At 42.3% G+C, this 26,642-nt stretch overlaps 1 protein-coding gene across 1 annotated transcript in view; it reads right to left on the reverse strand.

The window, feature by feature from the left end:
• Positions 1–246: 246 nt before the first annotated feature.
• Positions 247–26,642, reverse strand: part of LOC101746599 (uncharacterized) — a 186,127-nt gene continuing 159,731 nt past the window's right edge. The window contains exons 3-13 of the mRNA XM_062676765.1: positions 18,468–18,584; positions 10,957–11,065; positions 10,323–10,468; positions 9,132–9,209; positions 8,162–8,244; positions 7,926–8,048; positions 6,407–6,548; positions 4,785–4,955; positions 3,359–3,471; positions 2,603–2,653; positions 247–783 (exon numbers count right to left, since the gene is read on the reverse strand). Coding sequence (XP_062532749.1) covers positions 292–783; positions 2,603–2,653; positions 3,359–3,471; positions 4,785–4,955; positions 6,407–6,548; positions 7,926–8,048; positions 8,162–8,244; positions 9,132–9,209; positions 10,323–10,452 — 1,383 coding nt within the window. The 5' untranslated portion in view covers positions 10,453–10,468; positions 10,957–11,065; positions 18,468–18,584 and the 3' untranslated portion in view covers positions 247–291. The remainder of the gene's footprint in view (positions 784–2,602; positions 2,654–3,358; positions 3,472–4,784; positions 4,956–6,406; positions 6,549–7,925; positions 8,049–8,161; positions 8,245–9,131; positions 9,210–10,322; positions 10,469–10,956; positions 11,066–18,467; positions 18,585–26,642) is intronic.

Raw genomic sequence — 26,642 nt, forward strand, 5'->3', positions numbered from 1 at the left:
TTCACACTATCTGGAAACGCTGCGTTCATCGACAGTGCGTTTCTCCCCTCCACGGTATTTCCCGAGCGCTATGACATGTCCTTCTTCAAACGAGGCTTGCGGAGAGTACTCAAGCCTTTCAAGCAGATTGGCTCTACCCGTAGGATTGATGATGTCCATGAGCGACGTTAACCACTTACCAACAGGTAGGCCGTATCCTCATCTGCCTCCAAAGACTATAAAAAAAGGCAAATACAAAGAAAAACTGACTTATTAATACCGTTACGTCACACTTGAAAATGAAAGCATGCTTCAAAGTAATTTATTAAAAACTAATAACAATATACAATAGCAATAAATAGCACAGGAATTTGTAAACGCTGAACTGACAGAGATCGGTTCGTCTAAGACAAATCTTTCAGACAACAATCTATTGTCCATAAACCGTAAGGCCTTAGGGGTTTTTTTTGGTTTTCCTGTAGCGTTCGATGGTTTGGGATAAGGCTTTCCGTACATTCGGAATTCTAGGACCGCGTCATCAACGAATACGAACTGGACCATTAGATTGACGTTAGGGATGTTCAGTCGTAAATTTTCGTCGACCACGAAGCGCGGTTCGAAGTTGGCGTTCGGCTTCCAAATGTCAGTTTTATTTAGTGGCTTGGCTGTTTGCAGTTTATCTATAGGGTGCACTTTGATGATCTCGGATGGTGTTTCTCCGTTGGCAGCGAAAGCGGTGCCTTCTTTCATGTCCAGATAAGTTTTGTAGTAAAGATGCGCTGCGGATCGATTCGTGGCTCTGATCTGTTGATTGATATTATTTGAAGCTTCAATACAATTCGCCTGTTTCTGTCGTGAAGCAGTAATGCGTTTCGGTTTGAAGCTTGAGACCTTAGAACTTATATCTCAAGGTGGGTGGCGCATTTACGTTGTATATGTCTATGGGCTCCAGTAACCACTTAACACCAGGTGGGCTACGAGCTCGTCCACCCAACTAAACTAAACTCTAAACAACTAAACTAAACTAAACTACTAAACAACCAAAGGTACCATGAGATAGTACAAGGTCTCAGTATTACAGTTACAACGGCTGCCCCACCCTTCAAACCGAAACGCATTACTGCTTCACGGCAGAAATAGGCTGGGTGGTGGTACCCACCCGTGCGGACTCACATGATATGTTAACGAATTGTCTAAGCCTTGAGACAAATGTCTTTATCCAGCTAACGTCATCCTAGTCCAGAAACTTAGTGATAACTTCACGTACAAATGAGACAATCTACCCAGTACGATAATGATCATCTGTGTGTAGAGTTTCGCGTCTACTAAAGGTGGGCCATTTCGTAAATTCAAATTTCACTTTACCATTTCGAACAAGCATAGCTTAAGCCGTATTTTATGGACTCAGAATTTGAATTTGATTTCAATACAATATGCATGCGCGCACACGCCCACATATACACACTCACACACACACACACATACACACACATTCACACACGCATAATGACCTTAAATGATAACACCTAATGATCTCTCAACACTAGTCCGTAGCATCTGTTCACGACTTAACCTAACCTAATCTATCCTAAGAAGGAGGGAGCCTGGAGATCAGTAATACAGGTCTTTGAACCTAGTACAGACTTCAGCTCTTGCAAAGGCTTACAAAATAAATTATAAGGTTAATTTCCATTTGTATTTGTACTATACCTTTAAGAGAGAAATAAATAAATTATTATTATTATTATTTTTATTTCGTATATCACGTCTTAGTTACAGAACCAAGAATCCAGAGGAAAATCTTTCAACAGAACTCAATTTTTTTTATGCCTACCTATTCTGGTAGACTCAAGGGGCTATTCCAGCTTCGTCTAACGTATAGGCGAGCTCACGATGGCCAGTCTGGTAAATTTGCTAACGCTAGCCCTAGCAAGAGCAGTGCTTTACAGAATCTATCACCGGATCGGAATCGCGATCTACTGAGAAGATCCGGCGAGAAACTCAGTGGGCTGTGGGTGAATGTTAATTTTGAAGTCGTCGTGGCCTAACGGATAAGACGTTCGATGCATTCGTGTTGAGCGATGCACCGGTGTTCGAATCTCAGGCGGGTACCTATTTTTCTAATGAAATACGTACTCAACAAATGTTCACGATTGACTTCCACGGTGAAGGAATAGCATCTAGTAATAAAAATCAAACCCGCAAAATTAAAATTTGCGTAATTACTGGTGATAGGACCTCTTGTGAGTACGCGCGGGTAGGTACCACCACCCTGCCTATTTCTGCCGTGTAACAGTAATGCGTTTCGGTTTGAAGGGTAGGGCAGCCGTTGCATCTATACTTGAGACCTTAGAACTTATATCTCAAGGTGGGTGGCGCATTTACGTTGTGGATGTCTATGGGCTCCAGTAACCACTTAACACCAGGTGGGCTGTGAGGTTGTCGAACCATCTAAACAATAAAAAAAAAATTGCTTCAAGCTACGTGCGCATTCCTATATCGTAAGTAATAAAGTATCGACATTTTTATTGTGGCTTCCGTAGCGCCAACAGCCTCGTCTCATTGCGTGCGCACAACAATCGCGGTATCCGAAGCATAAAGAATTAAAATGAGCGTTTCTCACCTCTATTTTGACGCACGTATAGTTCATCACCATCATATCATACAGTGAAAGCTGAAACAGATTTGTTCTATTTATTGGTTAACCGACTTCAAAAAAGGAGGATGTTCTCAATTTGACTGTATGTTTTTTTTTGTTTTTTTTTTTATTGCTTAGATGGGTGGACGAGCTCACAGCCTGGTGTTAAGTGGTTACTGGAGCCCAGAGACATCTACGACGTAAATGCGCCACCAACCTTGAGATATAAGTTCTAAGGTCTCAGGTATAGTTACAACGGCTGCCCCACCCTTCAAACCGAAACGCATTACTGCTTCACGCTAGAAATAGGCACGGTGGTGGTACCTACCCGTGCGGACTCACAAGAGCTCCTGCCACCAGTAAAAACCAGTTATGTTCGATACATCGTAACTTTTGACTGGGTGAATCGATTTTGATGATTATTTTTATTAGAAAGCTGATAACGCTGAGGCTTCCCGTGTGGTTCCGTTTCAATTTAGTCCAGTTCTGATAATGGTATCCATGAGAAAACCATTTAAGTCTTAAATTTGCATTAAGTACGTGCGCGACAAATAGATGAATAACTCAATAACTCAATATCACGCCAACCGATTTCGATGATTATTGTTTTTAGTATATATTCATTTGTTTTGGAATATCTTTTTTTTTATATTTGATGTCGGTTTTTGTTAAAGCATGTCTATTTACAATTATTGTATAATATCTGTTGCTGCTAATACATTTACAACACGCGTATTTTACCTTATAAGAAGCTGTGCCTCTAATACCCGGAGCCAAGACCCTCGTCTTCTCATGGTAGACTAGCTCAGTGTACTTTTCGCAATCACCTTTCCTAGTCTCGTATTTCGTATTGACTGCAATGAAAGATAAAGTGTAAGTTGTTTTTCTTTAAGCCGTGAACCGAACTTTCGACTGTAGTTTCTTTGGCTCGCCTCAAAGAGGTCAGCGGACCACAAGCTTTCGTTTAATTTTATTTTAAACAGTAACTGTTTCGCCACCGAGAGAGCAACCGATATGATATTATGTTTATTAAATAATTTAAACTTAAAAAAAAGGATAATTTGTTTTTAGTAAAAATTTAATATTATTGTATTACAATAAATATAAGAAAGGAAAAGAAGAAGAAAAGAAAAAATAATCATCATATTAGTCGCTAAAGTCAACACTCAAACTTTTTTTTTTTTTTTTTTTTATTGCTTAGGTGGGTGGACGAGCTCACAGCCCACCTGGTGTTAAGTGGTTACTGGAGCCCATAGACATCTACAACGTAAATGCGCCACCCACCTTGAGATATAAGTTCTAGTCTCAGTTTAGTTACAACGGCTGTCCCACTCTTCAAACCGAAACGCATTACTGCTTCACGTCAGAAGTAGGCAGGGTGGTGGTACCTACCCGTGCGGACTCTCAAGAGGTCCTATCACCAGTAATAAATTAGTAGCCACCAGTATCAGCAAGCGAATAAAAGTTTTCAAAAAGTCAAATCCGCTAAAACTTTTAATTTGTATAATTACAATTATTTGGGTATTTTTGTACGGCATCATGGGTACGGACTGCTATTCAGCCTATTTCTGCGAGGAAGTAGTCATACGTTCTGATTTGAACCTTAGTACAGCTATAGGTAATAAATACATTAAAATACCAACTTCTCAGGTTTTATGGCGGCATATAAATTGAGGCACTACGAAGTCTGCCGAGTCAGCTAGTAATTAATATAATACTCCGAAATAAAATATGTAACAGTTTAATGCAAACAATAAAAAGAAGAAACACACTTATAAAAAGCAAAGACGGTGGCGTCACACGTGAACAAATTGTGAACCATTTTTGACATTACAGATAAGATGAAATTATGCTTACAATTCTCCAACACTAATCTCTGGAACGGCTGGACCTATTTTGACCGGACTTTCACTGATAGGTAGCTGATGATATAAGGAGTAACTTAGGCTAACTTAGGCTTTTTTAAACTAGCTTCGCCCCGCGGCGTCACCCGTGGTACGACAAGAACCGCGGGTAACATCGCGGAACTCAGCTAGTACCAAATATGAATGTAATGTGTAAAAGCCGACGTATGCATGATCCCTATAAATCGGCCAGTAATCCAGATCTAGTATTGACTAAGAAAAAAAAATTTAAAATTAAATACGACCTAATAAAATGTACGTACAAGTCGTAACAGCAATGGCGTCTTTGTCTATCCTTGTGACGTCAAGATACTTGAATGCATCCACGTCGAATGGATACAGATTTGAAAGCATGGGACCGCTCTTCGCTTCGGTGATGTTATTACTTCTGAACAACACGTGAGCCGGTATGTCTTCAATGTCTTTCTTAAAATCTGAAATCCGATTCTTTCTTAAATAAAACTATAGTAATAGGCCCACTGAGTTTCTCGCTGGATCTTCTCAGTGGGTCGCGTTTCCGATCCGGTGGTAGATTCTGCGTAGCACTGCTCTTGCTAGGGTCAGTGTTAGCATCACTCCGGTTTAAGCCCCGTGAGCTCACCTACTAGTTAAGGTTACGCTGAAATAACCTCTCAAAGCTATCAGCTTAGGTAGGAAAAAAATGGTAATAAATATGATTTTTCTGCGTGTAACTGGCAACCAACACCATCGTAATTATGATCAACCCACAGATATCCACTACTGGACATGGGGCTCCTAAAGGTACGCCACAATGATGCAGCCCGTATCCAGCAGGTAATTTAGCTATCCAGCAAAAATGCAATGTGCTTCATGCATAAACCCAATACGATTGACACCACGGGACATGTCTACTGATTTGTAATTTATCTATGTATTAATACGTGAAGCAAAAACTTTGTATCCCTTTTTACGAAAATTGCGCGGACGGAGGAGTATGAAAATTTCCACACTTATAGAGAATATAGAGATGAAGTACACAATGCTAATATATTTTTTAAATAATGCATAAAATATACATTAAATCAATAAAGAAAACATTACACACACTACATACCATGTATTTGACGCACACACGCATGCATACTATTTACTGTCAAACTTTTGTTCTTGACGTCTGTTGTCAAATTGAGATTAAATATTCTTTGTCTTTGTTAATATTTTTTATGGTGTAGTCTTGGCGAGATTTGTGACTATAGAAGTGTACAAACTTATTATAGTCGAATTTCGACTACTGCGGATCCTCTAGTTTATATAAATGTAAAACGCCTAATATTTATATTTGTATAAAATACTAATATAAATAATTAGATATCCTCAACAGGTTATTTGAGTTCTTCGGTTACATTGTCAGGAAGAGCGGATACAATCTTGAAAAATTGATGGTAACTGGTAAGATTTGCAGGCAAAAGATCTCGTGGCCACAATCCAATGCGCTGGTCCGACCAAATCCGCAACGATACCACAGTCACCGAGAGCAGAGGAAGATGGTGAAACATCACCCAGAGAAGGATAATGGGTGGAGATGGTCACGACCCTCAGACACGAGTAATGGGACTCAGGCAGGCAGGTAACGTTTATCTGTGGCAACTAAGCTGACTGTTGTTATTGCCTGCTGGTAGTAGGCAGTTACCAGTACAAATTAAGTCAAGTATGCTTGTGGGGATGCTAAAAAGGATTATGAAACTGCGGACTAGGCGTCTCTTGAGCGCCATCATTTAATATTCTCTGAACGAGGTTTGATAGAATCCACAACGGTAAGCAACATGTAACCGTGGCACTGAAGCCCATGAGTGACAAATACGATTCACGACCAGGTGGAACATATGCTCTGCTTGGAAGTGATTAAAAATGCTATCTTACTCACCTTTATTATTTCCAGAACGCCTAAACGAGTAATCATATGATTCCTCCAAGGATGTAACCGTGTCTACCCACTGAAGGTACGGTATTATGTCAATGAATCTCGCTGGTGCTGCACACCCTGGACCCTTGATGCTTAGACCGATCTGGAAACGTCAACAAATATTAAATGTTTAAACATAATTAATAAAATCTTCAGCACATATTTTGACGTTTTGAAATCGGACCTTTCTTGAAAACTGGTTTCAAATCCCAAGCGGTTACCAGATTTTTGTGGAGATTCCAGCATATACACTCTCATGTATATCTGGAACCTTCAAAAAAAATATTCAAAAGCCGAAAGAATTTTCAAAGTCAATATTTTAATTTTAAGACCTAAATCTGTGAAGTGGCTACAAAGCAAATAGTCAAACATGACGAATGCCCGTAGGAGGTTTGGTTTACTACCGGGGGAGTAGTAGTAAATAGTATCAATTAATCAAATTTTGACCATTGTTTGCCCGATGTGGGAATCGAACATAGGTTTAAGAAAACTGTTAAAGAACATCTGTGCAATAAAGCTTACTATAAAGTCAATGATTATCTAGAAGATTGCACAAAGTGGGAATGAGTTGCTCGCTCCGGGCATTTCAATATTGTAGTAATTGTTACGTTATAATACTCATTGTAAAAAACTCATATTTAAAAAAAATAATGTAATATTAAAAAAAAAAAAAAACAATTTATTAAAAAAAAAAAAAAAAAAACATGCCCGCTGAGTTTCTTGCCAATTCTTCTCAGGACGGAGGCTAGTTCTTGTGAATTGGCGGTAGTTCTTTTGACGTTCAACAAGTATGTACTTTCATTTATGTTGAATAAAAATTTTTTGATTTGATTTGATTTGATTTGATTTGAACCCGTGGTCCTCGCGCAATAGTCAGGGCTATTACTGCATCACATTACTGGTGGTAGGACCTCTTGTGAGTCCGCGCGGGTAGGTACCACCACCCAGCCAATCTCTGCCGTGAAGCAGTAATGAAGGGTGGGACCGTTGTAACTATACTGAGATCATAGAACTTATATCTCAAGGTGGGTGGCGCATTTACGTTGTAGATGTCTATGGGCTCCAGTAACACCACTTAACACCAGGTGGGCTGTGAGCTCGTCCCCCCATCTAAGCAATAAAAAAAAAAGACTAAGTCAATTAAACTCATAGACACAACCCACTGAGTTTCTCACCGGATCTTCTCAGTGGATCGCGATTCCGATCCGATGGTAGATTCAGTGAAGCACTGCTCTTGCTGGAGCTAGTGTTAGCAAATTCTCTCAGGTTGACGCCACCCCTGCCCTGTGTGGCAGGGAGCTTCTGTCCGGGTAGTGGGGTTTGCCCCAAGGCCCGTTCCGTGCCCCCGTAACGGGGTACGACGACCCTGATTGATTCTTAGGTTGAGCCCGTGAGCTTACTTACCCGTCCGGGCGTAGCTGGAATGGACCCCTAGCAAAAAAAACCTTTATTAACTATTGAATCGTAATGCTGGAATTACCAAATGCCATTTTCCGCTTGAATTCGAGGCCAGCACCATCCCGTTCTCCCAAACGCAGTCTTTCTTGTTGTTTACAGCGAAACCACAAAGATAATGCTTCGGTTCTTTCAAGCCTTCTGAAAGCTACGATCAACAGATGTTTTTTTAATATTATTTTGAGAAAGACAAACAGTATTATGCTTAACCTTACCGTATCAAACGACATTAGGTCCTTTGCATTACAACACTTAACTCACCTTAGCTCGATTGTAGAATTCATCGCATATATCTTTGTTTACATATTGCAGTTTGTGTAATGTTTTCTCCAAAAACATGTTTTCTGGAATCAATTATTGCTATTAAATTAAGATCGGCTCGTGCAGTTTTGGTAACTGGTACTAGCTAAGTGTTTGTATTTTTACTCAGACTTTTTCACCACCACTTTCTTCATCAGTCACCGATTGTAGTTCGCAACAGTTGGTATATAACTATATAATAAAGAGACAAATAAAGACATCCCATATCTTAAGGTTTGTTGAATACACATCTATGAACTATGTTAACCCATTAAGAGATTGACCGTGAGCTTAAAGCTATAAACAATAACAATAGTCTAAGTGTGAAGCTATTTTAAGCATTGCAATTGCATCAGAATTTCTCCCTTGTAACCTACGTCTAAGTCAATGTATCCATGCAAAAGTCTAAAATTAAATGTATGCAAAATTCACATAGCTTTTTGGAAAACATGATCTTTTCACATTAGCTAGTGGAAATAATTCCTCTAATAAAGATATATTAATAATTAATTTGCCTTAGCAAAATGCCAACACGTCATTACGGATCCTACCGATCCATTAACGGTGCTTTTAGGTACCACAAGCACCGGCCACCGTCCTCGTCGAACCCGTCGCTTGCTCGAGCGAATTAACCCATAGACACAGCCCACTGAGTTTCTCGCCGGATCTTCTCAGTGGGTCGCGTTTCCGATCCGGTGGTAGATTCTGCGAAGCACGGCTCTTGCTAGGGTCAGTGTTAGCATCACTCCGGTTTAAGCTCCGTGAGCTCACCTACTAGTTAAGGTTACGCTGAAATAGCCTCTCAAGGCTATCAGCTTAAGTAATTTTTTTTTTTGCATAATATTACCTTATTTTCATACGACAACGAATTCTATTTCAACAAATATTCAGTAGCTATTTACACTAGCCGCTTAAAACTAATTACACTTACCATCGGTGTAGCCGGCGGCATAAAGTTGATTTGAAGCGTTAAAAGAATATCCGGGAATGCAGATCGGCGGTAGGTAAACTGTCAAGAAGAAATTTAATGAAAACTTAAAGTCATGGATATTGAACAGGACGTTCTCTTCCATCAGCCCCTATTTACGCTTCTTCCGATTTATAGTCGTCGTGGCCTAAGGGTTTGACGTCTGGTGCATTCGTATCCAGCGATGCACCGGGGTTCGAATCCCGCAGGCGGGTACCAATTTTTCTAATGAAATACGTACTTAGCAAATATTCACGATTGACTTCCACGGTGAAGGAATAACATCGTGTAACAAAAATCATATCATGCGAAATTACTGGTGATAGGACCTCTTGTGAGTCCGCACGAGTAGGTACCACCGCCCTGCCTATTTCTGCCGTGAAGGAGAAATGCGTTTCGGTTTGAAGGGCGGGGCAGCCGTTGTAACTATACTGAGACCTTAGAACTTATATTTCAAGGTGGGTGGCGCATTTACGTTGTAGATAGCCTGGTACGCTCATGCAGACAACCGCCAACTGCCGACTTGGCTTGGTCGGTCCATCATGAGGCGCATAACATCTGCCCACAGCAATGATACTGAATGATGATCACGACCGCTCGCACAAGATCGATACGACAAAGGAAGGAAATAGTACGCCATAATGATAGTTCTTTAATGATATCCAATACCAATCTGCCAATCAGTCCAGGGTGGATACGTAACGAGTCCTGTCCAATATGACTAAGAGACCTTAGCGTAAAAAGCCCGACTGTCCACTAACATGTGTCACCGGCCCTTTTCCCTTCCATTTGACAAGCTGCTACTATTTCTCTCGAGACAGTATTCACTTTAAAACTAGAAACCTGGATTAACTCCGACCACCCAGGGTCATATAATACAAAGAAAGCAAAAAATTTAGGTCTTTTTGTTGTAATAATTTCCGCAAATTTCTTGTAAACTACTAAATGGACTTAAGACTTAAGCTTGTTGGACCTAAGACCTTAAGCCTGTTTCCAGAAGCGCTGTGGTATTTGCGTAGCTTTTGACATCATTTGACTCCAGGCAATATTCATTAGACGTGCCATATCCTACTTAATCAATATTCAGGGCACAAGTGCTCACTGTACCAACTTGCCAAAACAAACCATCGATTACAGGTTCAAGAAACATCTTACTGTGATTTTCATCTTCCATATCAAATTCCAAAACAGCAATCGTATTCATTGTGGCGTATTCGTACTCGGGATGGGTCATGTAGTCCTTGATCTTGGCATACCACGGCTTATTGTCTGAAGCTATGAACATAGCTTTGCTGTCTTGTCTGAAATACAAGGGAAATTTGGTTTAGAAACTTTTTCATACCATCCAAATGGTTATAAAGGGTTAAATATTAGCCCGTGGTCATCAAAATTTAAAGGCCGTGTCTATCCTATGGTCTCAATTATAGTGTATAATGATTGTGTCATTATTAAAAGGAGAAGTCTTCGTGGCAGAATTAGGCAGGATGATGTTCCTTTCCCGTCCAGCTTTATAGAAAAAATATGGGTTTCCCCTCAGTTATTTAAAGTGGTAAGCAATCTTCTTTCATGTTCTTTTTTTAAGTATGGCAATTAACTTCTTGCTAGGCCATTGTTGCCAGGGTTTATACCACTCACCATACTACGTTGAAACTTTGGACAGTTGTCGGTATTTAAACGAAGATGTCTACTATTGTACTAACACCACACGCTAGGCGCATCAATAGTTTGAACAATAATCATTTCATTCAACATTACGTGTCATTAGAAGAATATTATTGAAACTAATCACTTCAAAATATATTGAGGTATTCTGCCGATGTCGTCAGCGTTTCCCAATGCATATTTTTCTTTGATGTAAACAAGACCTGTGACAGCTATTTTTATTTTGTCTCCTTCGTCTGAAAGTAGTTATAATTTTTATTGCCGGTAGGTAGAACTTATATCTCAAGGTGGGTGGCGCATTTACGTTGTAGATGTCTATCGGATCTAGTAGCCACTTAAAACAAGGTGGGCTATGAGCTCGTACATCAAGCTAAGCATTCCGATAGAGGCACCCGTCACGTGCGGACGTGCTCATCGTCCACTCGATCGCCCGGTCTTTGTTCGCCCGGCTTTTGTTAGCCCGGCCATTGTTCGCGCGGCCTGTGTTCGTGATACATCTGCCGACCAAGTGTGTTTCCTGGAAGCTTTTATTTGTTTTGTTTTAGTTATTTTTGTGTTCGTGGAACATTTGCCGACAAAGTGGTTTCCTGCAAGTATTTATTTGTTTTGTTTCTTTTCGTAATTTCTGTTTTGTTGTGCTTTTTCTTTGTCCTGTAGTAATCGCGCCGCATTGCCACCTGTGTTCAATAGAACCGCTCAGGTCCGAGAAGTTGGGGCCTCGCCGCAAGGCGAGTGTTTTCAAGACCCGGGGCCGCCCCACCTGGGTACTCAGCGATCATGGACGCTGTATTCGCGGAATTCCTCCGACTTCGCCACCCACAGCTCGCCTCGGAGTTTCTGGCCTTCAAGGCCAATCACACTGCGAGCCCTCTCGGGGACTCCGCCGCGCTCGCTGCTCCTGCGTCGCCTGTACCTGCGTGCAGAGCTTCTGCATTGAGCACCGCAGCCTCTGTCGTGCCTGCCGCTCCCGTGTCGCCTATACTGGCGAGAAAAGCTGCTGCGTCGTCCGCCGTGACCATCGTTTCAGCTGAGCGATCATCCGCGGCCTCCGTCGCGCCCTCTAAAACACCTACACTTGCTCGTAGGTCGCCTGCACCCGCCTCCTCGTGCTCCGACTCTGACTCGGACATGGAGGTCGACCTCGCCCCCGCCTCATCGACGGATGGATTCACCCTGGTACAGAAGGGTAAGAAGCGTGCCGCGGAGTCTCGAGCTCCCGCGGCCGCTAAAATTAGCAAAGCCGTGAACGCGTCGCGCCCCCGCCCTCAGACTCCCGTTGCGCCCCCAGCCCGTGCCACTCCGTCGCCGCGTCCGGTGGCACAAAATAAAACCCAGACCCCTCCCCCGGTTATCCTTCAGGAGAAGGCAGCTTGGGATCGAGTTTGCCTAGCCCTTAAGGCCAAAAATATAAATTTCACGAATGCCCGTAACCTCGCGAACGGCATTCAAATTAAGGTTCAAACACCCGACGACCATAGGGCCCTCTCTTCTTACCTCCGTAAGGAGCGTATAAGTTTCCATACGTATACGCTCCAGGAGGAGCGCGAACTCCGCGTTGTAATACGCGGAATCCCTAAAGAGTTAGATGTAGAGCTCGTAAAAGCCGACCTGTTAGAACAAGGCCTACCAGTGAATTCTGTGCACCGTATGCACACCGGTCGCGGTAGGGAGCCATATAATATGGTTCTAGTCGCTCTCCAGCCTACCCCCGAGGGTAAGAAAATCTTTAACACACAGACCGTCTGTAGGCTCTCTGGTATCGCTGTCGAAGCCCCCCATAAAAAAGGCACTCCTAGCCAGTGCCATAACTGTCAATTGTACGGGCACTCTTCCCGTAACTGTCACGCGCGCCCCCGATGTGTTAAGTGTTTGGGCGATCACGCCACGGCCCTCTGCGCTCGCGACCAAAAAACCGCGACGGAACCGCCTAGCTGCGTCCTGTGTCGAACACAGGGTCACCCCGCGAATTACCGTGGTTGCCCCCGAGCCCCTAAAATAAATCGCCGCGTCGCCCGCCAAAACCGCCTCCGAGCTTCCGGCCCAGACATCAAAGCCTCGGCACCCTCTGCGTCGCAGGCTAAGCCAGCGTTCGTTCCGGCGGCGGTGCCCAGTGTCTCGGCCTGGGCAAAACCGTTGCCGTACACGAACACGGCTACAACTCCCTCCTCCGCGATTCGTCCCGCCCCCGCGACTCGTCCCTCTCCCGCGACTTGCCCTCCGACCGCGTCCGACAATCTCGCTTTAGCGATCGACTTCTTTCAGTCGATCAACTTTGAGCGCGTTAACGCTTTGGGCGACGCCATTCGCGCTGCCTCCACTGCACAACACTTTATCGCCGTTGTGCAGGAATACGCCGACGTATACGCGTCATTAAATACGTACGTCCTCCCCTCACTCCGCCGGTAATCAATGGCGTATATAAGTAGAATAAAGCCCCTATCCGTAACGATAGGATTTTTTAACGCTTACGGTCTCGCAAATCAATGTGATCAGGTTTCTGACTTTTTGCGTGACCATCAAATTGATATCTTTTTAGTGCAGGAGACCCTACTTAAGCCCGCGCGCCGTGACCCTAAAATCGCGAACTATAACATGGTCAGGAACGACAGGCTCTCTGCCCGTGGTGGTGGTACCGTCATTTACTATAGAAGAGCCCTGCATTGCGTCCCGCTCGATCCTCCCGCGCTCGCTAATATCGAAGCATCAGTGTGCCGAATCTCACTGACGGGACACGCGCCGATCGTTATCGCGTCCGTTTATCTTCCACCGGATAAGATCGTTCTAAGCAGTGATATCGAGGCGCTGCTCGGTATGGGGAGCTCTGTCATTCTGGCGGGCGACCTAAATTGTAAACACATCAGGTGGAACTCACACACCACAACCCCGAATGGCAGGCGGCTTGACGCGTTAGTCGATGATCTCGCCTTCGATATCGTCGCTCCGCTAACCCCGACTCACTACCCGCTAAATATCGCGCATCGCCCGGATATACTCGACATAGCGTTATTAAAAAACGTAACTCTGCGCTTACACTCGATTGAAGTAGTTTCAGAGTTAGATTCAGACCACCGTCCCGTCGTTATGAAGCTCGGTCGCGCTCCCGATTCCGTTCCCGTCACGAGGACTGTGGTGGATTGGCACACGCTGGGCATCAGCCTGGCTGAATCAGATCCACCATCGCTCCCGTTTAACCCGGACTCTACCCCGTCTCCTCAGGATACCGCTGAAGCCATAGACATCTTAACATCACACATCACCTCGACATTAGATAGGTCATCGAAACAAGTTGTAGCGGAGGACTTCCTTCACCGCTTCAAATTGTCCGACGATATTAGGGAACTCCTTAGAGCTAAGAACGCCTCGATACGCGCCTACGACAGGTATCCTACCGCGGAAAATCGTATTCGAATGCGTGCCCTACAACGCGACGTAAAGTCTCGCATCGCCGAAGTCCGAGATGCCAGATGGTCTGATTTCTTAGAAGGACTCGCGCCCTCCCAAAGGTCTTACTACCGCTTAGCTCGTACTCTCAAATCGGATACGGTAGTAACTATGCCCCCCCTCGTAGGCCCCTCAGGCCAACTCGCGGCGTTCGATGATGACGAAAAAGCAGAGCTACTGGCCGATACATTGCAAACCCAGTGCACGCCCAGTACTCAATCCGTGGACCCTGTTCATGTAGAATTAGTAGACAGTGAGGTAGAACGCAGAGCCTCCTTGCCACCCTCGGATGCGTTACCACCCGTCACCCCGATGGAAGTTAAAGACTTGATCAAAGACCTACGTCCTCGCAAGGCTCCCGGTTCCGACGGTATATCTAACCGCGTTATTAAACTTCTACCCGTCCAACTCATCGTGATGTTGGCATCTATTTTCAATGCCGCTATGGCGAACTGTATCTTTCCCGCGGTGTGGAAAGAAGCGGACGTTATCGGCATACATAAACCCGGTAAACCAAAAAATCATCCGACGAGCTACCGCCCGATTAGCCTCCTCATGTCTCTAGGCAAACTGTATGAGCGTCTGCTCTACAAGCGCCTCAGAGATTTCGTCTCATCCAAGGGCATTCTCATCGATGAACAATTCGGATTTCGTACAAATCACTCATGCGTTCAACAGGTGCACCGCCTCACGGAGCACATTCTTGTGGGGCTTAATCGACCAAAACCGTTATACACGGGAGCTCTCTTCTTCGACGTCGCAAAAGCGTTCGACAAAGTCTGGCACAATGGTTTGATTTTCAAACTATTCAACATGGGCGTGCCGGATAGTCTCGTGCTCATCATACGGGACTTCTTGTCGAACCGCTCTTTTCGATATCGAGTCGAGGGAACCCGCTCCTCCCCACGACCTCTCACAGCTGGAGTCCCGCAAGGCTCTGTCCTCTCACCCCTCCTATTTAGCTTATTCGTCAACGATATTCCCCGGTCGCCGCCGACCCATTTAGCTTTATTCGCCGACGACACGACTGTTTACTATTCTAGTAGAAATAAGTCCCTAATCGCGAAGAAGCTTCAGAGCGCAGCCCTAGCCCTAGGACAGTGGTTCCGAAAATGGCGCATAGACATCAACCCAGCGAAAAGTACTGCGGTGCTATTTCAGAGGGGAAGCTCCACACGGATTTCCTCCCGGATTAGGAGGAGGAATCTCACACCCCCGATTACTCTCTTTAGACAACCCATACCCTGGGCCAGGAAGGTCAAGTACCTGGGCGTTACCCTGGATGCATCGATGACATTCCGCCCGCATATAAAATCAGTCCGTGACCGTGCCGCGTTTATTCTCGGTAGACTCTACCCCATGATCTGTAAGCGGAGTAAAATGTCCCTTCGGAACAAGGTGACACTTTACAAAACTTGCATAAGGCCCGTCATGACTTACGCGAGTGTGGTGTTCGCTCACGCGGCCCGCACACACATAGACACCCTCCAATCCCTACAATCCCGCTTTTGCAGGTTAGCTGTCGGGGCTCCGTGGTTCGTGAGGAACGTTGACCTACACGACGACCTGGGCCTCGAATCAATTCGGAAATACATGAAGTCAGCGTCGGAACGATACTTCGATAAGGCTATGCGTCATGATAATCGCCTTATCGTTGCCGCCGCTGACTACTCCCCGAATCCTGATCATGCAGGAGCCAGTCACCGTCGACGCCCTAGACACGTCCTTACGGATCCATCAGATCCAATAACCTTTGCATTAGATGCCTTCAGCTCTAAAACTAGGGGCAGGCTTAGGGACCCCGGTAACCGTACTCGTCGAACTCGACAAAGAGGTCGACGTGCAACCTAACCCATGCATCAGCCCGCTGAGTTTCTCGCCGGATCTTCTCAGCGGGTCGCGATTCCGATCCGGTAGTAGATTCATTCGCGAAACAATTGCTCTTGAGTTGTTAGGTCTCCTTCGGAGGCGCTCGGGCAGTTGTTAGCAAATCCCACCCCTCTTGGCTGAGTCTTTGCTCGCCCACCTGTCCTGGTGAAACTGGAAAGGCCTTCGGGCCACCAGTAAACTTTCAATCATAAAAAAAAAAAAAAAAAAAAAAAAAATAAAAAAAAACGTGTGGCACTCGGGGACTGCCGCGGTAAAGCTATTGCATAGCATTTTTTATCAACTTATGCAATTATAATTAGACAACAATAATTTAATATCAAAACAATAATAAAATAAGACCACGGTATATTTATAAACACTAACAAAAGCAAAATATTAACTTTCCCTTCACACTCATAATCTAGACCGCGCGAGAGAGAGAGATGGGCATACTTGTCATAATGCGCATGCAGTGTGACGTCACGCCGCCCGCTTATTCACAAACACTACAGAAGCGCAACGTGTGAATGTGTTGAACGCGAGTTACATGTGGGGCGGAGTGGGGGGTGTTAGGTTTTATTTTCGTTACGGAATTTCTTGATTCGGTCGCCGCGCTCAGAGCCTGCGATAAAATCTATGCAATAGCTTAAAAAGGTAGGGTGTGGAATCTGCGCTAGTACGGTCCACCATTTTGCCTACAAAGATATGAATATATCGACGCTTGAAAGGCAAACGTGACTAAGCGACAATGCGTGGACTATACAGTACACTAATTTAAAGTTGAAATACCTGAAAAAAAATCTATTTTAACGAATCTAGCTGTAGGATTGAAATGATTTTAATAGACTTATTTTTTTTGCGCATCGAATATGGTTATTGCCTATCATTTATGTATAAAGCAGTTATTGTCGCTTAGTCATGTTTGTCTTTCAACCGTCGATATCATTGTCGTGTTTATTGTTCATTCCAGTAGTACGAGTAATAGTAAATAGTAGTGTGGCAAACACAATACGCTCGAAAATTCGACCTTATGTCTTAACCCTTTAATGCTGAGCTCATTTTCAAATATTTTACAGAAATTACTAAATAATTTATGAAAATTAATACAATATAAAAAACTTTAACTTAAAAAAAAATTATATACAAATGTCAATGCTAAATTCACAGCAAAATAATTTTAAAAATGGTTGTTCATAAACGTTATACATGGGCACGGTTAATACCTACATAATAATATAATCAAACTGCGCAAATAATCGGCATTCCGACGCTCCCCAGTTCATACCCATTAATCGTCTCATACCCATTACTCGATCTATCGACGGCTCGCGCTCAAAGAGGTAAGAAATATGGCATCGTATTGTGCTATCAATGGGTTTCTGTTACCACATTGAACTAACAGGAAAGTAAAATCTTATTTATTCATTAGGCACACAATACACATTACATGCTAAAAAGATTCACAAACGAATAACAACAAGTAAAAAAACACGGACTTTTTTTTTTTATTGCTTAGATGGGTGGACGAGCCCACCTGGTGTTAAGTGGTTACTGGAGCCCATAGACATGTACAATGTAAATGCGCCACCCACCTCGAGATATAAGTTCTAAGGTCTCAGTATAGTTACAACGGCTACCCCACCCTTCGAACCGAAACGCATTACTGCTTCACGGCGGAAATAGACAGGGCGGTGGTACCCACCCGCGCGGACTCACAAGAGGTCCTACCACCAGTGACCAGGGCTTGCAACATAAGCCATGTGCGCACGACTAAACAAGACAAATGTGCTGAGTTTGTACACAATGTTATAAATAATGCAATAAAGATTAAACACTACTTAATCTACTATTAACAAGGAGGGTGATGCCCTTGAACATTTTTATAAACGTCACTGACCTACAAGTAAAAATGTCCAACGCAATTGACGACTGTGCCAGTCGTATTTTATCCTACCTATGCTAATAGCCTTGAGAGGCTATATCAGCTTCTCCTTGACATGTAGGTGAGCTCACGGGGCTCAAACCGGGTGTATTGCTAACACTGGCTCTAGCAAGAGCAGTGCTTCGCAGAATCTACCACCGGATCGGAAACGCGACCCACTGAGAAGATCCGGCGAGAAGCTCAATGGGCTGTGTCTGTGGGTTAATTTACTCGTCGAGCGCTTCGTCGGAAGCGACGGGTTCGACGAGAACGATGACCGGTGCTTGAGGTACCTAAAAGCACCGTTAGTGGATCGGGAGGATCCGAAATGACGTGAAAAATGTCCAACTCAATTGACGACTCATTGAATTCTTGCAAACTAATTATTGATTATACTTGAAACTCACGCAAATGAACCCTCAAAACTCCTAGCCACGGAAACGTGGCTGTCTCTCCTAAGTTTCCTTCGTGTAACTGAGTATTCAATGTATCATCACATGGATGCGAAATCTGATCTGCTGCAACTGCAAGATAAACTTTATCAGTAAATTAATGTTTCTAACGCAGGGAACGTTTTCTTCCTAAAGAAAAATTACGATTTGATTTATTTATTTTTTTATTGCTTAGATGGAGGTGGACGAGTTCACAGCCCACCTGGTGTTAAGTGGTTACTGTAACCCATAGACATCTACAACGTAAATGAGCTCCCGAGCGGATCGCGGGCCCAAAGGATGGAATTTAGGACCCTACCCATTAAATCACTGGTCATCTAGCAGCCTTACTTTTTTAACCGACTTCAAAAAAGGAGGAGGTTCTCAATTCGACTGTATGTTTTTTTTTATGTTTGTTACCTCATAGCTTTTGACTGGGTGAATCGATTTTGATAATTCTTTTTTTATTAGAAAGCTGACGCTTCCCGTGTGGTCCAGTCAATTTAGTCCAGTACTGATATTTTTTTTTTTTTTTTTTATTGCCTTTGTAGGCAGACGGGCATACGGCCCACCTGATGGTGAGTGGTTACCGTCGCCCATGGACTTCAGCAATGCCAGGGGCAGAGCCAAGCCGCTGCCTACCGAAAATGATAATGGTATCCATGAGAAAACCATAGACCTAAGTCTTAAATTTGCATTAAGTACGTGCGCAACAAATAGATGAATAACTCAACAACTCAATATCACGCCAACCGATTTCGATGATTCTTGTTTTTAGTGTATATTAATTTGTTTTGGAATATCTTTTTTTTTTCAATTTGAAGTCGGTTTTTGTTAAAGCATGTCTATTTACAATTATTTCTACAATAAATAGAATTACTTACGAAATTCGCTCAGAAAGAACAAAGCAAATATTTCCTTCAAGTACATAATGCACTACGAACGCCACTAAAGATTGGAGTGTTATTAAATCAGTTAATTAGTAAGTAAATTACCCGTGCTCCGTCGGGGATGCCATGTTCTGATTATAAATTAACTGAAAAATATTATTATATTATGTTGTTCAGAATTGTGAGTCCAAGCATGTTGTTGATTCTCTAGCAAAGCAAAGTCGAAAATTATATCAAGGAATCAGTGATATTGTTGGAAAAAAAAACAAAGATCTTTCAGTTCGAAAGCCTCGGAAAGCAAATAAAATTCATCTATGGAGGATCTTAGCTTTGAATAAAATTTTCTGAAGAAAAAAAAAACGCTCCTGATACTCGTGTTTGGCTTTATAGATTAATTCATTTTGAATACTTTAGCAGCCTGGAAATATTAAAAATTGGAAGCAGATGAACCGAATTGATCATCTTCCAATTATTAATTTTTAAAATTAGTTCAGTGACGTCATTTTTATAGCATATTATTACGTCACAAATAACTCTTCTAAAAAGGAAATTCAGTTTTAATTCTTACGCATATATGTACATTATAGTTGCTACTTACGATCCTTAATAATAAACTAGACGATGAGCTTTGCTGGGTTTTTTTTTTTGATAAATTGTGTTTTTTAGAAATTATATTTAAATACGAATTACATATTGATAAAATGATGAAATATTCCAAGATCGTTTAGGCATTTTTAAGTGAACACGTGAGTGAAAAAGACAAATAATATAAATAAACAATTCATTTTCTTGGTCTAACCTTAATTGGCTTCGGGTGGCTTAACAACGGTATCTGCTGAAATAGGTTTAGTGTTATTGTCTCTTTAAAGCAGCTAGTTGCTCTCAATTATGAAAAATAGTATTATTATTCGCCAATAGATGTCGGGAAGAGTCATAAAGTTGATTATTGAAAACGCGAATAAAACAACATTTTCTGAAAATAAATCGTAGCTAGATCGATTTATCGCCCCCGAAATCCCCGGTATACTAAATTTTATAAAAATCGTTGGAGACGTTTCCGAGATTCAGATTATTGCTTGTTTAAACGTATAAAATAATAATAGTAGACAAGACAAGACAAGACAAGACAAGACAACGAGACGAGACGAGACGAGACGAGACGAGACGAGACGTGACGAGACGATTAGACCTGACGAGACGAGACGAGACGAGACGAGACCTGACGAGACGAGACTAGACTAGACGAGACGAGACGAGACGATACCTGACGAGACGAGACGAGACCTGACGAGACGAGACGAGACGAGACGAGACCTGACGAGACGAGACGAGATATAGGATTTATTAGGTTATTTCCTTGAATTCTGTATTGTTTCGTATAACGCGACAACCCTGGCGTGGCGAATGCAAATATAACATTTCATAATTGAAACTCTCAAAACAACAGCAAGCGGATATTTTGATGGTGGAAACAAACAATGCCACTTTGAGCGAATGGAATGAACGAAAAACATATCGAGGGTTGAAATGCTATTATTTGGTTTCAGAGACATTTTGTGCAACTTTACAGGAGAGCTATCTCTAATGTTTAAAATTTGGAAAAATTATCATAACAAAAAAACTTCTTCAGCTATTTAAATGAAGCAAACTTAATTAAAGTACAATTTTTTTTATTGCATCTAAGCAGTGGGCAAAGGGTGGACGAGCTCACAGCCTACCTGGTGTCAAGTGGTAACTGGAGCTCATAGACATCTACAACGCAAATGCGCCACCTACCTTGAGATATAAGTTCTAAGGTCTTAAGTATAGTTACAACGGCTGCCCCACCCTTCAAACCGAAACGCATTACTGCTTCACGGCAGAAATAGGCAGGGCGGTGGTACCCACCCGCGCGGACTCACAAGAGGTCCTACCACCAGTAAAAAATGCTGTGGATTCCCTGGACGGCGCATCGGACAAATGCATCATCAATCCTGGAAGAACTAGGCGTCTCCACAAGACTCTCCACCATTTGCCTACGTAGGATTTTAAAGTTTTTCGGGCACGTTGCGAGGAAAAAGGGTGACAATCTCGAAAGACTTCTCATCACCGGCAAAGTGGAAAGAAAGAAAGAGACTCCAGCATCAATGTCGCTATCCACAGCGCGGAAGACAGGAATGAATCGAGGAACATAGTCCTAACATAAGTGCTCCGTAAAGGTCACGACCCTCAGCACTAAGGAATACGACTCACGGAGGAGTATTTCAATGGAGCCTACTTAATTAAAGTTAAATTAAAAACAGCGGGCTTTTGTTGCTAATACCAAATAAAACGCACCTTTAATTACAAAGATAAATGTTGCGTATTAAGCTAAATGCCACTGAAACCAAATAAACTTTCACCCTGTTAGCCTATTATCCTGTCTTCCCGTATAGGTACATTCCTTTTTTGCAAAAAACCGTATCACGAAAATCCATGTAACATGTAGTATTGTATTGGGCAATACAAAGATCGTGTTTGAATTAAAAAAAAAAACGAAAAAGAATGAACTGTAGAATCGTGTCGAGTCGACGTAGCGCCGGTAAGGTTACAAGCTTTGTAAGTGATAAACTGAATTAGTGATGTTCCACTTGTATCCTTTTAAATGTGATTAATGTAATTGGGACTGAGAAAAGGATAAACTTATTGAGTCACTCCGAATCTGGCTTTACTGGTGGTAGGACCTGTTGTGAGTCCACACGGGTAGGACCACCACCCCTCCTATTTGCAGTAATGCGTTTCGGTTTGAAGGCTGGGGCAGCCGTTGTAACTATACTGAGACCTTAGAACTTATATCTCAAGGTCTATGGGCTCCAGTAACCACCTAACACCAGGTGGTCTGTAAGCTCGTCCACCCAACTAAGCAGTAAAAAAAAGCTATTTGATTCACTTTCAAATTTTTATTTATTTATTTATTTATAACTTCTCATACTGGAAAGTATAAAGGCGGACTTAATGCCATAGGCATTCTCTAACAGTCTACCTTAGGAGAGTGCAGAGATGAAGCTTGGTAGGTGTAGTGTGAAGGTGATATTACTTAAACATATGTGTATATATAACATACATAATATTTATAGATACAAATACTCGTACTTAAATAAATACATATACATAAATATATAGATATACATAAATATATACATATCATAAACATATACATATAAAAACATATATAAACAAATATTATCAATTAGATGACTCTGCTAACTCTCTGAGAAACAGTTCTCGAACCTTCGTCTTAAACGCTTTTTTCACATTAACGAGAGTTTTATGTGCAGATGATCAACATAATCACATATTTTTGTCTTTGACAAAACATGTGATAGTTTTTACCACACGCTTCGTTTCTTCTTTAACATTCTCGTAGTTTCAGTTGAAATTTTAATTTAGAAACTACTGCTGATCTATACTAATATTATAAAGAGGAAAGATTTGTTTGTTTGTTTGTTTCGAATAGGCTCCGAAACTACTGGACCGATTTGAAAAATTATTTTTCCATTAGAAGCCGACATTGTCCCTGATGAACATAGGCTACTTTTTTTAATTTTTTTTTTTATATTTTTGTTTTCATGTGTGTTTTAATGTTTCCGAAGCGAAGCGAGGGCGGGTCGCTAGTTTTTTATAAAGTATTTACGCTGATCACATTATAACAAACTTTTATGTCACTGTAACGTTATTTATACGCTGCCTAGACTTATTTTTATTGCAAAGATGAGCGGAAGAGCTCACGGCCCACCTTGTGTTAAGTGGTCACCGGAGCCCATAGACATCAACCGCGTTAATGCCGCTATCTATCTCGAGACCCGAGTTCTAAGTCTGAGTTTTTACAGTACCACACCTGCCTCTTCAAGCCGAAATGTGTTACTGCTTCACGGCAGTAATAGGCAGGGTGGTGGTACCTACCCGTGCGGGCTCACAAGTTATCCTACCACTAGTAAAAATGTACATTTTATTATTATGTTTTGAATTAAATTTATTAAATTCGATTAAAATAATGGTAAAATAACAAAATACCAAACGGAACAAACCTAATCCACTGACATACGCGAGCAGTAACCGATAGCGACGTGGACCTGTCGCATACGGCCCTCTGGCTCTTTAAATTAAGCCAGGACCCAGTACTAGGAATCTAGGCACTACTATACTCGCAACAAGGACCATAATCTAATAGCATATTATAAACCTCCATGAGATTGTATAGTAATGAAAATAAGAACTCTTTAGGAACAGAAAATTCGTATCGAAATTGAATTTTAAGTTCTACGTGTTAAGGCGCATGAGGATATAACGAGCATTAATAAACAACAATGCGTTTTAGTTTACCGTACACGATTTTAGTTTTATCGGTGCGAATAAGAAAAGCGCAAGCGGAATGTACTTTATTATAGTATCGATTTGAAACTAAATGCGAAGACTTATTCGGTATTTTTACTGAGTTTTTTTTTGATGTGAAACATCTATAGCCGCACGTAAAACCGATTTCTGGCGTGGCGACGCATGCCGTGGCGACGCGTCGCCACGCTATATGATGGTATATATATACAGTCTATATGCAGTGTGTACGGTGTGGCGACGCGTCGCCATGCGCAATCGACTGTGCGATTCTCTCCCACTCGATCCGGCGTTAAGCCATCTCTCTCGCTACACTGAGCTCGGATACCTATAGTGTATACTCCGTAGTGTATACAGTGTTGTTTACTACAGTACACATAACCTGTGTTTTACTTGAAAACATGTAATTTTTTCGTAATATTTTATTTTATCATTATGACATATTTAGTTCCTATCACAATCTGTTCTTTTCTGCACATTACTTTTACAAAATAATGCCGATGTTTCACATCTGCCGGGCGTCCCGTGACGGCTCACTTTTTTTTAATTTTTTTTATTGCTCTTGTCACACACGAGCATATGGCCCATCTGATGGTGAATGGTTACCGTCACTCATGGACTTCAGCGATGCCAGGGGCAGAGCCAAGCCGCTGCTTACAGAGGATAGCGGGCGCAAAATAATCCAGAAGAAAGTTATTAGAGAAGGCCACGATCCTCAGCATTGATTATCCACACAAGGACGATAACTATGAGAGTACATTTTTTTTATTGTTAGTTAGTTGGATGAGTTCACAGCCCACCTGATGATGTAATAATATATATAATATAATAATAATAATAATAAATGGGAACAAATCACGCACGCTCATCCGGCCCTAAATTGGGATTCCCTGCCTTATAGCTACCAGATACTGACATACATACTTAGATACATTTAAATATATACATAAATAGATAAGAAACACCCAGACAAAGAGCAAACAAGCCTGTTAATCACACGAATGTTTGCCCGATGTGGGAGTCGAACCCACGACCCTTGCTGCTGCAGTCAGAGCCCTTAACCACTGCTCCACCGAGTCAGTCAATATGTACATGCGGCAGTAAAGGTTTTCCTACAGCTAATCTCGTTCAGTAACCCTTCAAGGAAGCGCAACCTTAATCTGGCAAGCTTGATTTTGCTATCGGATAGCAATGGCTAAAAATAACTCACCAATGCAATCCCGCGATAGCAGATATCTTCGCGAATAGACCCGCAGACGAATAAATTATACAATTAAGACTCAGGTCTAATCACGAAGTCAGGTCAATACAAGATGATCTATCTAGTAACCATATAGAACAAAATTAGTTATTTTAACTTGATCTTTAAGACACGTAAACATATTTAGCAGCTACGCGCGGCCGGGTAGGGGAGCTCACGGGTTTCAACCTGAGAGAATTTGCTAACACTAGCCCTAGCAAGAGCAGTGCTTCGCTGAATCTACCACCGGATCGGAATCGCAACCCACCTTGATACTAGCAATGACAAGCTAAGTCACAGGCCTATCATGAAGCGAAGGTATTAAAAAAGCTTAAAGCTTGTTTAAATTTTTTTATGTTTTATTTCTCAGGTGGGTGGACGAGCTCACAGCCCACCTGGTGTTAAGTGGTTACTGGAGCCCATGGACATCTACAACGTAAATGCGCCACCCACCTTGAGATATAAGTTCTAAGATCTCAGTATAGTTACAACGGCTGCTCCACCCTTCAAACCGAAACGCATTACTGCTTCACGGCAGAAATAGGCAGGGCGGTGGTACCTACCCGCGCGGACTCACAAGAGGTCCTACCACCCGTAAATAAATGGAAAAATAATAGTTTTTTTTATAAAGCACATAAATCGTTCTTCGCATCTTCGGATTCCAACCAACAGTCATTACATCAGAAACTCAGTGGGCAATAACCCATCTTGGTACTAGCAATGACATGTTATGTTACAGGACTATTTTTTTTCCTATTTAGCCTTGTGAGGCTATTTCAGCGTAACCTTAACTAGTAGGTGAGCTCAAGGGGCTCAAACCTGACGACGTTGCTAACACGAACCCTAGTAAGAGCCGTGGTTGGCAGAATCTACCGCCGGATCGGAAACGCGACCCACTGAGAAGATCCGGTGAGAAGTTCAGTGAGTGGGATGTGTCTGAGGGTTAATTTACTCTATCGTGAAGTCAAGGTATTACGAAAATTTAAAACTAGGTTGTTAAAAGGAGAAATAATAGTTTTTTTTATATAGCACATAAATCATTATAAAGCACATCTCCTCCGGACATTAACCAACAGCCCAACTACCAACTACATCACACAAAAACAGTTAAATAAAAAACACAAAAGCCCTATTCTTTTTTTTTTTTGTGATACGTTAATTATGACATCGTACATCAAGCCGTCCACGAAATTTTACGTTCTATTAAAATATCGTTAAGGACATCAAAGGCGGGACCGTGGCGATCGGGAAACAGTTGAATAAATAGAAGAAGAAAAAAATCGATAACTCATACGAATGGATTCCCTTTATGATCGCATTATTCAAAACGTTAACCCTTAAGGGAAGTATTATGTGTCCACGAGCAATAGTTGCGAGGGCTTGGTGCTGCGCGTGTTTCCATTGCAGCCAGTTACGATTTTGAGTCCGCGCGGGTAGGTGCCTATTTCTGCCGTAAAGTAGTAATGCGTTTCGGTTTAAAGGGTGGGGCAGCTGTTGTAGCTATACTGAGACCTTAGAACTCATATCTCAAGGTGGGTGGCGGAATTTACGCTGTAGATGTCTATGTGCTCCGGTAACCACTTAAAATCAGGTGAGCCGTGAGCTCGTCTACCCATCTAAGCAATAAAAAAATAAAAAAAACATGTGTGCAATTCACACGTGGTAGAAGTG

This window comes from Bombyx mori, chromosome 28 (genome assembly GCF_030269925.1).
Source record: "Bombyx mori chromosome 28, ASM3026992v2".
In the NCBI taxonomy this organism is placed as follows: domain Eukaryota; kingdom Metazoa; phylum Arthropoda; class Insecta; order Lepidoptera; family Bombycidae; genus Bombyx; species Bombyx mori.